Source organism: Engystomops pustulosus, unplaced genomic scaffold (genome assembly GCF_040894005.1).
Source record: "Engystomops pustulosus unplaced genomic scaffold, aEngPut4.maternal MAT_SCAFFOLD_150, whole genome shotgun sequence".
In the NCBI taxonomy this organism is placed as follows: Eukaryota; Metazoa; Chordata; class Amphibia; order Anura; family Leptodactylidae; genus Engystomops; species Engystomops pustulosus.
This window is the reverse complement of record NW_027285030.1, coordinates 151,037-163,127: the sequence shown is the minus strand read 5'-3', so window position 1 is coordinate 163,127 and position 12,091 is coordinate 151,037. Positions and strand designations below refer to the sequence as shown.

The window sequence follows — 12,091 nt, the reverse complement described above, 5'->3', positions numbered from 1 at the left end:
TGGCTTGAAACCTTGAGTACGTGTCCTAGAGCGGAGTAAAACAGGCAAGCTTTGCTCTCACCTAGGGACGCTCCTCCCAAGAACCCCAGGTGCCTGCTTTTCCGGGACTGAACCACATAATCACCGACAGATGAGTCTCCTTTACGCAAGTTCAGCAGGGGGTTGGTTCCTCAAAGACAGATCAGAACTCAGTGAAAAGGTGGTGATATTAGCTGTGACTGGGTCTTTCCTGTCCCAGACGCGAGTAGCCCATGCCAGTGCCTTCATAGAAAGAAGACTGATGATGAAAGCTACTTTAGACCATTCTGTGACAAACTGCCTAGGCATGAGTTCAATGTGCAAGGACCACTGAGTGATAAAACCCCTGCACAACTTGTGATCCCCATCATATTAAGACGGCATGAAGAGTCTCAGCTTCGGTTCTGCGAAAGGCAGACAAAATGGAGTAGTAGAAAGAACAGCAGGAATCTTACACTGCTTCTGAGTAGCCATCACTTGCTGCAATGTGACGGTGACCGTGCATGGCAGACTGCTGGGCCATGATGGAGGTAAGATCAGCTAGGCCGGATGGCCGGATCTTCTATCAGGAACCAGGAGTAATGGACCGACTGGACCAACGCGGACAATTATGTAAGCTGACAACTGGGACCGGAGTCTAAGTGATACCCGGTTTTCACCAGAACTCGCTGCAAAGCAGTTTGGACTTGTTGCAGCGTGGTACCTCCAGGTCCTTCCGCAGGCCCAACTTTGTCCACAGTGGCGGCCAAGACATAGTACAGAATCATCAGGGAAACTCGTGGCCGGGGTCAGGCAGGAGGTCAAGACAGGCAGCACAGGATCAGAGTCAGGGACGTAGTGGTAGGTCAGGGTCCCATAACCCTTTATATTTTTTTTATTTTCAGAAAGGCATCCAGGCCTCTCTTGAACATTTACAAAGATTTTGCCATAAAAACTTCCTATGGCAGAGAATTCTGTAGTCTCACTGCTCTTACTGTAAAGAATCCCTGTCTATGGCAATGGTAGAATTGCTTCTTCTCTAGGCTTAGAGGATGCCCCCTAGTCATGGCCAGGGGACTCTGACATTGTATTCTAGTCCCCCCCCCCCATTCCCCTAATAATAATCGTGGTTGCTGTAACGGAAAATAGCATTGGAGTTTCCGAATCACCATGTTTTTGCCTCTTCACAACCCTGTAAAAATGTAAATAATAAGTGATCAAAGGGTCATACAGTCCCAAAATGAAATGGCAAAGAATGACAATGAAAATGTCATCATGTTCTGCAAATTATTAAGTTTTTAGCATCAGAATATGGCAAATTGAATACATTTTTTTCATACAAAGGGTTTTAATTTTTTAAAATCTTTTTATTAATTTAATAAAAACATATATATATAATTTTGGTATCCCCATGATTGTCTCAGAGAATAAACTAGAGGTGTCATTTGTATCACTCCATATGGATTTTTTCCCATTTCCCAGTACATGGCATGGAATATTAAGTATCACCACTATGAAGTACAATTTGTTACAAAAAAAAGTAATGGATTTTTAAAGAAGTAGAGAAAACCATGGAACACAAAAACTACAAATGGTGCTTTGGGAAGGTCAAAATAGAAAACAAAGGTTTTTGCGCTCACCGATGTGATGTCCGCCAAATGTGCAGGTTGCTGTTCCGGGACTGCGGGAACCAAGGTAATGCAGGAAAAGAAGGATTTGCACACCGCACCAGATGAAGGTTAAAACATTGAAACTTAAGTTTGTCATCTTCTTACAATAAAATCCAAAGGAAAAATAATTCTTTCTTTTACATTCGTTGTCAATAGCCGTGCAGCCCGATAACCACGGGATAGTTGTAATGGTGATAATAGACCTATGCGTTTCAGGTGTACATGATGCCCTTAACTCATGGCCATGTATGGACCCTTTGATCATGGCAATGAGTAAGGGCGTCATGAACGCCTGAAACGCGTACGTCTATTATCACCATTAAAACTATCCCGTGGTTATCGGGCTGCATGGCTATTGACAACGAATGTAAAAGAAAGAATTATTTTTCCTTTGGATTTTATTGTAAGATGACAAATTAAAGTTTCAATGTTTTAACCTTCATCTAGTGTGGCGCGCAAATCCTTCTTTTCCTGCTTTGGGAAGGTGTTAATCTACCACAAAGTAAGAATTAGATTTCCTGTAAATGCCTTAAATATCTTTATTCCAGTAATAGAAATTTATGAAAACTTATTGAGCAGAAATGAACACACAAGAGTAATGTATTTTTGATATGTACCCAGCACAAAAAAACATGAAATATATTTGTTTACTTTTTCAGGTAAAGGATATCAAAGATGCATTTTTGAAAACATATAGTATTGAACCTAAAATTCAGTGTCTTCCCCCACAGCAGGTAAGGATTTTATAATAATGTATGATGTGTAATTATTTGTGTCATTTTTTACTAGTTTGTACAATCATAGGGTACATTCACATGCGGTATGCCCGCCATGCGCTGGAGGTGAGGAGGAGGTGGCCCCTCCTCCCTCCATAGGAAATAGCGGCACACGGCCGCACATTCCGAAAGAAAGAGCATGCTCTATCTTTTTGCAATGTGCGGCCTGGATCCCCGCCATGCCGCTATTACCGTCTATGGGGACGTACATGCGGCTGCAAATTTGCCCCGCAGACGGCAGTGTGAATGAGCCCATAGTTTTATTAGAAGAGGCATTATAGAAATGAAGCACAAGTTGAGCACATCTTTACTCAATTAGAGCACTTCATGGACTTTCCGTTTCTTCACCCTTTAATTTAAATAGCTAAGAAATGCAATCTCAGCAGCGACCACTTTGTTATTACGTTTAAGGCAAAAAATAGAGTGTGTGACAAATGAAGTGCATATATTCACTCCTCATTCTTCTGGATCTATCAGCAGCGATCAGTACTATGGACCGCCAGATTCTCCTCAGGATGTTTTGTTCCATTGGCCTAAAGGACACTGTACTTTCTTGGTTTTCTTACCATCTCTCTGCATAATGCTGCACCTCCCTACCTCTCTTCTCTCATCTCAGTCTATCGCCCAACCCATGCTCTTCGATCTGCTAGTGATATTAGGTTAATCTCTACCTTCAGTGTCTCCTTTTCTGGATCTTTCTGTTCTTATCTTCCTATCACTGTCAAAGGTTCCTCAGGGCTCAGTCCTAGGTCCTCTTCTCTTTTTCCTTTATACTGCACCATTAGACAAACCATCAGCAGATTTGGTTTCAAGAATAATCTCTATGCTGATGATACCCAGCTGAAACTTTTGCACGTAACATCACCCCTGTCTTAATCCAGAACACTGTCTATCTGCCATCTCTAACATCATGTCCTCTCTCTTCTTAAACGTAGTCTTTCTAAGACTGAACTAGCTTTTTACACCCACTTGTGTCACCCACTTCATTCTCATAGAATGTAATCTCTTGCGAGCAGGACACTCACTCCTATTATTCCACATGATAGTACTATGTATTATGATAATTGCATATGTCCCCTATGATTTGTAAAGCACTCCGGAATTAGATGGTGCTATATAAATAAAGCTTATTATTATTAAGACATGTGTGAGGGAAGTAAGAAAAGATAAATAAAAAGACCAATCCACCAATCCACCATTATTTAAAAGTTTTTTTTATTAACTGAATTTTTAATGAAGTTTTTAGTATTTCAACATTCCACCGACTGTAGCATATCAGAATGTTATCACTGAAGGAAGTATTAATAAGTCATTAGATAACAAATGATCAATACACTATCCAGGCAGATAAAGTAGCAAAGAACAAGAGAAACTTTAAATCACAATAGCAAGGTCTTACAACGAATAATGGCTCTTTATGAGCCAGTAACTACAAGACTATGAATCACATAGAGACTGACGTAAGGGGGGGGGGGGACACAACAAGGGAGATACAGTAGGGAAAGAGAGTATGGGGGGAGGGAAGGTGGTGTCTGCACCCATTATAGGGGGTGGGTCTGTTACCCACTCCTCAGCATTTGTTTCTACCCGTCCAGAAGTCCACCCACGGGGACCAAATAAGGTTAAATCTATCTACTGTGTTTTGAAGGAGCTCGGTGAGATGTTCAATTTTTCGCACTTCCTGTATCCTGGCACATAATTCTGCACGGGAAGGAGTGGAAGGTTGTTAAACACTTAGCCGCAGTAAGTTAGTGTAGGAGGAGTTTGGAGGCCTTTTTATGTAGCTGTTGAAGGTGTAGGTTCAACAAGCATACGGTAGGATCCAAAGAAAGGTTGTAATTGAGTACAGAAGACAACATATTGACCACCATTTTCCAATACTCTCTGATACCCGGGCAGTGCCAAAAGATATGTGGGACAGATGCTCCATTTTCTCCACACCTCCAACACACATCAGGAGAGTCAGGGTATATGCGGTGTAGTAGGGCTGGCGTATGATACCAGAACATCAATAGTTTGTACTGGTTTTCCTTGAACTGGACACACTGGGACGACTTAGCTGCCCTATCCCAAACAATCCTTCAGGTTTCCTGAGGTAACTCCTTATCCAAGTATGTTTCCCACTTCCTCATATAGTCATGTTTCGGGGGGTCTGCTGGGTAGGTCAGGATTTTATATATAGCCGAAATGAGGCCTGCTGTGGATTGTTCCATTTTACATAGCCTCTCAAATTCCATAGGTGTAGACACCTTAGTGGAGCCGTGCAGTGAACTGAGGTATGATTTAATTGGCAGGTAGCTGAAGGGAGCTTAAATCTAGCTTGCAAATCTGGAAAATCCAGAATGGCCTTTGAGCCAAAATCGACAATATCTGCAAAGCGAAAAAGGTTCTTAAGGAACCATGGTCTGGACATCTGCCCTTTAAGGCTAGAGGGCAGGCGCGGATTGAAAAGAAAAGAGGTCATGGGAGAGTATTGGGATTCTGGGGGAAGCGTCTCTTACATTGAGCCCAAATCGATCTGGTGTGTGTCATGGGACCTAACAGCGGGGTGTCTTAGGTGATGGCAGCGGTGGCCCAAAGGAAAGCTTTAGGGTGAACCGGAGCACTCCAGAGTTTCTCCACCTCCATCCACTTAGAATAAGCCGGCATAGTGGACCACGCCGGGTTCCGGCGTAGGTGGGCCGCCCAGTAGTATTTCACTATGTCTGGGACTGCGAGGCCCCCCAAGTCTCTAGGTTGGGTCATTAGCTTACCAGGGAGTCTGTGTCTCTTATGTGCCCACATGAATTGCAAGAGAGAAGCCTGGAGCGCCCTGAGAACCTTCAGGGGGATCGGGACTGGGAGGGTCTTGAAGTGATACATCAATTTCGTCAGGATTGTCATTTTTATAGCCGAAATTCTCCCAAAGAAGGAGATCGGCATTTTATGCCACTTGTCTAATAACTTCCGCAAGGAGTCAAAAAGGTGGGGGAAGTTGTGAGAGTATAACAGTTTGTAAGTAGGAGTCAAATTTACTCCCAGGTGTTTCAGGGAGGTTGTTTGCCATCTATAATTATAATTGGATTTTAAAAGTGCCAATTCATCCTGTGGTAGGTTAATGGGGAGGGCTTCGGTTTTGGCGACATTAACCTTGTATCCAGATAGTTTACCAAACTCCTCTAGAAGTCTGTGTAGGTTGGGGAGCGAGAGGTGGGGCTTGGTGATGGTCAACAAGATGTCATTCGCAAAGAGAGACAATTTGAATTCTTTATCCCGAACCATCACTCCTCCAACGTCTGCAGACCTCCTGATGGCTGCTGCCAAGGGCTCAATACAGAGGACAAAGAGGTGGGGGGATAACGCACACCCTTGTCTAGTTCCATTGTGGATGGGGAACCTAGTTGATGTTACATAGGGGAGTTTAATGGAGGCCGAGGGGGTGGAGTATAAGCCTTGTATGGCCTTTAAAAACGGACCACGTAAGCCATATTTTTTCAGTGCCTGGAACAGGAAGGGCCATCCCAGCCTGTCAAAGGCCTTTTCTGCATCTAAGCTCAGGACAAGGGCCTCCCCTCCTGTTCTGTTGACCACCTCAATTAAATCAATGGTGCGCCGGGTATTGTCACCACCCTGACGCTAAGGGATGAACCCCACTTGATCCTTGTGGATAAGCTGAGGGATCCACAGGAGGAGTCTATTAGCCAAAATTTTAATAAAAATTTTGTTGTCCGTGTTTAATAAGGCTATGGGCCTATAGTTTGAGCAGTCCAGGGGGTCTTTCCCTTAGGGATCAGGGTGATATGCGAATGGGACATCTCCCGCGGGACTGCCGTACCCTTGAGGAAAGCATTCAATAAAGTCAGTAAATGGGGAGCTAACAGCGATTGAAACGTTTGATAGTATAGGTACGTCAGTCCATCAGGGCCCGGAGATTTGCCATTGGGAAGGGATTTTATAACCTCAGTCAGTTCCTCCAGTTCAATGGGGGCATTAAGGGTGTCTAGCGCCCCCGGGGGGAGCTTGGGCAAGTTGCAGGATTGAAGATAAATATCAATCTGGGAGTTGCGAGCCTCAAGGTCTGTGGGAAGGGAACTGGGGAGATCATAGATATTAGCAAAATATGTTTGGAAGATCTCAGAGATCTCTTGCGGGTCATAAGTAATCATTCCGTCAGGGCGGCGGAGCGAGTGCAGCGAAATTCTACCAGTCTCCTCCCGTAACCATCGGGTGAGCAGGGTATGGGCTTTGTTGCCTTTCTCATAAAATTTTTGTTTAGAGAATGTTAACAGTTTCTCTGTTCTATGTATAGCTAGGTCTTTCAGTTTAGCCTTGATGTCCACCACCTGTTTGAGGAGAGACCTGGTAGCGGCACTAGCCAGTGAATGCTCTAGCGAGTTAAGCTGTGCTTTTAGTTCCATTTCCCGTCTCTATCTATCCTTTTTCATGTTAGCTGCTAGAGTGACACATTGGCCCTTCACCATCATCTTGTGGGCCTCCCATAAATTGGGGGGAGAGACTAATTGTGCGTTATCACGAAAGAACTCAGCTAGGAAAACAGCCAATGTCTCCCTCTGAGCCGGTGGAGGTAGGCTAGAAAGGCGTCTGAAGACTTTTTTGTAAAACTTAATCTGACCCGAATTAGGGGCGTAAATGTTGCACAAGGTGAGGGGAAGATTACGAAGAGAGCCATGGAAAATAATAAATCTGCCATTTGGGTCAGTGATAGTGTTAGTGATTTGGATGGGGCAGGGTCCAGCTATAAGAACTTCCGCGGCGTCCATCTCCATTAGCCAGGTACGCTTTCGGCTAGGAATTTTTTGCAAATGCACAAGAGCCGGAAGCTTCAAAATGGGTTTCTTGTAAGAAAACCACATCCGCCTTTTGGGAGCGCATTTCTCATTGTGATCCGAACAAATGAGGGATCCTGCACAGCAAAAAATGTCTAAGTAGTGGGTATATGGACACTGTTAACAACTCATGAACAGTTCCCAAGAAAGATGTGCCATAATGACCCAAGAGTAGATTGAAAATATAAACTTTATTAATTACAAAAAGACCAGACACACAAGATAAAATCACTTAAAAAAGTGTACTATGACACTCAAAACTCAGTGCGGTGAATGCAATAAAGTCACCAACACTCAACCCCTGATTGCACAAGTCAAGAAAGTGTGAGCTCAACAATGGGTATAACACATCAAACCTGAATAACAGTATGTAAAGAGTTAGTACATATCAAATGACAATGCATTATAGATTGAAAAACAAAGTAACCAGGACAGAGTGATCCCTATGAAAGTATAAGCATCTCAGTCTAAAGCAGTCATGGCTACTAAAAAGGAGCTCACACCAGAGCAAACCAGGGTACAGGCATTACCACCCCACGCATTCCGTCACTCAAGGTGACTTCATCAGGGGAATGAAACCCAGAGTTCACATGGCATCCTGTCACGGGTGCTCCCGCGATCCCTGTCACGGATCGCGGGCGCATCCGTGCTCCTTCATGTGCCCCCGCTGCTGCCCGGTGTCACTTACCTCTCCCGGCTCCTGCACTTCCTCGGACTGCCGTGCGCGCGCGTCCCCTGCCGAAAATTTAAAGGGCCAGCGCACCGCTAATTGGTGCACTGGCTGAACACCTCACCTTTAAGAATCCTGCCTCTTCCTGTGTTCCTTGCCGGATCTTTGTGCCTCATAGCCTTAGAGAAAGCTTCCAAGCGAGTATTCCTGCGTTCCCGTGTATTCCTGCGTTCCCGTGTATTCCTGCGTATTCCTGTGTGTTCCCGCTCCTGAGTCCTGTGTTGCCGTGTTACCTGAGTTCCTCCGTGTTGCTGTGTTCCGTGTGCCTGTGTTCCCATTCCCACCTGCCTGGACCTCCTGTTGCTGACCCCGGACTTGGACCTGACGCTAGGCTCCGGTTCCGGGTGTTGGCTAGTTACATCTCCCGCGGTGGTCCAGAGGATCCACTGATCCTAACAGTAAGATCCGGCCATGGATCCCGCCGAGGCTCCTTCTCCCAGTCAGCCTGATCTCGCCACCATCGTGATCCACCAGTCCCGGCAGATTGCAGCACAGCGGAATCAGCTAGAGCAAGTCACCGCCATGCTACAACAACTACCTGCTACCCAACATCAGCAACAGTCTCCTGAAGCGGCCGCTGCGACCCCTGCTACCCCGGCTTATCTTCCTGCTGCTGAACCCACAGCCGGTGGAGGTAGGCTAGAAAGGCGTCTGAAGACTTTTTTGTAAAACTTAATCTGACCCGAATTAGGGGCGTAAATGTTGCACAAGGTGAGGGGAAGATTACGAAGAGAGCCATGGAAAATAATAAATCTGCCATTTGGGTCAGTGATAGTGTTAGTGATTTGGATGGGGCAGGGTCCAGGGGCGCATCCGTGCTCCTTCATGTGCCCCCGCTGCTGCCCGGTGTCACTTACCTCTCCCGTCTCCTGCACTTCCTCGGACTGCCGTGCGCGCGCGTCCCCTGCTGAAAATTTAAAGGGCCAGTGCACCACTAATTGGTGCACTGGCTGAACACCTCACCTTTAAGAATCCTGCCTCTTCCTGTGTTCCTTGCCGGATCTTTGTGCCTCATAGCCTTAGAGAAAGCTTCCAAGCGAGTATTTCTGCGTTCCCGTGTATTCCTGCGTTCCCGTGTATTCCTGCGTATTCCTGTGTGTTCCCGCTCCTGAGTCCTGTGTTGCCGTGTTACCTGAGTTCCTCCGTGTTGCTGTGTTCCGTGTGCCTGTGTTCCCGTTCCCACCTGCCTGGACCTCCTGTTGCTGACCCCGGACTTGGACCTGACGTTGCATCTCTGCCGCCTGCCCTGACCCTGTGCCTGGACCTGTCTACGAGATTGTCATCTGCTAAGGTACCTTCGACCTCAGCTGCCACCGTGGGCTAGTCACACCTGGGAACGACCTAGTGGTATCCTGCCGCAGCAAGTCCAACCCGCTTTGCGGCGGGCTCTGGTGAATACCAGGTGCCGCTAGGCTCCGGTTCCGGGTGTTGGCTAGTTACATCTCCCGCGGTGGTCCAGAGGATCCACTGATCCTAACACATCCTCTTATGTGTTTATAGAGGGGTCCCCCCACCTACCAGAACCGCGATCCTCACCTGTGCATCATTGCGGCCAGGTCGTCAATCATACCAAGACGGCGCGTGTGGATGATAAAAGCTGAAGATGCGCGTGCGCACAAATCAGGCCACGGGAAGTTATTGTGGCGCATGCGCGTCAATTCAGCCGCAAAAAGTATTTACTGCGCACAGATCTGGTCGCAAAAGGTAGGTAATGCGCTTGCGCACTTAGTACAAAAAATGGGTTATAAACGCCGCAAAGTAAGATAATCAGTAAGACGTTATTTGTCAGGAATTCAAGTTGGTAGATGCACTGAGTGGTTAATAGTGCCTCACCTGATAGAGGGAAGTGCAAAAGTAAATGGGATCCATGTGATGCCAAAGGAAATATTTACAAAATATCTGTGAATTAACGGTGCCATATATAAGTTCCAAAGTACCAGATCGTGGAGGAATGGGGAAAAAAAGGTGAAAACATATTCTATTTGATCAGATAGATAGTTAAATCACATCAATGAAGAAGGTGTAATGAATAAATAGATAGGTATATGAGACACATTGGGGGTCATTTATTAAGGGCCCGATTCGCGTTTTCCCGACGTGTTACCCGAATATTTCCGTTTTGCGCCGCTTGTACTTAAATTGCCCCGGGATTTTGGCGCACGCGATCGGATTGTGGCGCATCGGCGCTGGCATGCGCGCGACGGAAATCGGGGGGCGTGGCCGAACGAAAACCCGACGTATTCGGAAAAACCGCCGCATTTAAAAACCGAAAATGTGTCGCATAAGGACCGCTTACCTTCACCTGGTCCAGCTCGGTGCATTCCGGCGCGATGAGTTTACTTTCAGCGCAGCAGCGCCACCTGGTGGACGGCGGAAGAACTACCTTATTAAATCCCGGCCGGACCCGAATCCAGAGCGGAGAAGCCGCCGCTGGAACGCGAATGGACCGGGTAAGTAAATTTGCCCCAGTATATTGAATCCCACAAAGTGCATAGTAGATGTAACCCCAGAAAAACGTCGAACTATAAGGATGGTACCATCTAAAGGAAAGAGGCGTTATAATCAAGAACATAACCCAACAGGGTATTAAATGAGGAGATCGGACGACAAATATGAAGTGCAACTTATAATATCCACAATGGTGCTAAAAAATGCGGCGCAACCTAAGAAGACCCCCAAAAACGCATCCCACATTTATGTCAAAAATACAATGTTAAAAGTAGGGTTGTGAGGGGGGACCCTCACACATAAGCACAGATGCCAAAAAATTAAGATATATAAATATCTGGTCCAAAGATTAGTATCAAAAGCAAGTGCTAAGTATTGGTATCACATTAGTAACTATATAAATCATTTGATATATCAGAGACAATTTCATAGTTTCATAGTAGTTTCATAGTTTATACCAGGGGTCCTCAAACTACGGCCCGCGGGCCACATGCGGCCCGCAGACCCTTTCTATCCGGCCCCCGCAGCAGCACCCCTGCGGCATCATGCTCAGTGACGGAGCAGCGCTGCTGTTACCTGGCCTCTGCGAACCCGGGTGCTGTGAGGAGGCCCAATTGACAGCGTGAGGAGACATTGGCTCCTCGCAATGTCAATCACCGCCACAAGAGGTCGCCCTCTCTCCCTGCTCTTCCGGAGCTGACGGGTCAGTCAGATGTGGGGAGAGCAGAAGAGGCTGCTGAAGGAACACGCTGGACCCAGGTATGTATGAGTTTTTATTTTAATAGTACTGCTGGCCATTTTAGTGGATTGTGGGGACCCTGGTTATGATGAGGGGACATTATACCATGAGGGGGGCATGCAGGAGGGGACATTATACCATGAGGGGGGCATGGAGAAGGGGACATTATACCGTGAGGGGGGCATGGAGAAGGGGATATTATGCCATGAGGGGGGGCATTGTACCCTGAAGGGGGCATGCATGAGGGGGGCATTATACCATGAGGGGGGCTTTATACCCTGAGGGGGGCATGCCTGAGGGGACATTATACCATGAGGGGGGCATGCATGAGGGGGCATTATACCATGAGGGGGGCATGCATGAGGGGACATTATACCATGAGGGGGGGCATGCATGAGGGGACATTATACCATGGGGGGGGGACATGCATGAGGGGACATTATACCATGAGGGGGGCATGCATGAGGGGACATTATACCATGAGGGGGGGCATGCATGAGGGGGCATTATACCATGAGGGGGGCATGCATGAGGGGGCATTATACCATGAGGGGGGCATGCATGAGGGGGCATTATACCATGATGGGGGGCATGCATGAGGGGGCATTATACCATGATGGGGGGCATGCATGAGGGGGCATTATACCATGAGGGGGGCATTATACCATGAGGGGGACATGCATGTGGGGACTTTATACCATGAGGGGGGGCATGCATGAGGGGACATTATACCATGGGGGGGGGGGGGGACATGCATGAGGGGACATTATACCATGAGGGGGGCATGCATGAAGGGACATTATACCATGAGGGGGGGCATGCATGAGGGGGCATTATACCATGAGGGGGGCATGCATGAGGGGGCATTATACCATGATGGGGGGCATTATACCATGAGGGGGGCA

The 12,091-nt window shown here is 46.9% G+C and overlaps 1 protein-coding gene across 1 annotated transcript in view; it reads left to right on the top strand.

Annotated features, from left to right (window-relative positions):
* LOC140108566 (ribonuclease T2-like) overlaps positions 1-12,091 on the top strand; it is a gene marked incomplete at its 5' end in the record, with an annotated part of 84,537 nt that overhangs the window by 39,885 nt on the left and 32,561 nt on the right. Inside the window, one exon of the mRNA XM_072131829.1 lies at positions 2,327-2,401. Coding sequence (XP_071987930.1) covers positions 2,327-2,401 — 75 coding nt within the window. The remainder of the gene's footprint in view (positions 1-2,326; positions 2,402-12,091) is intronic.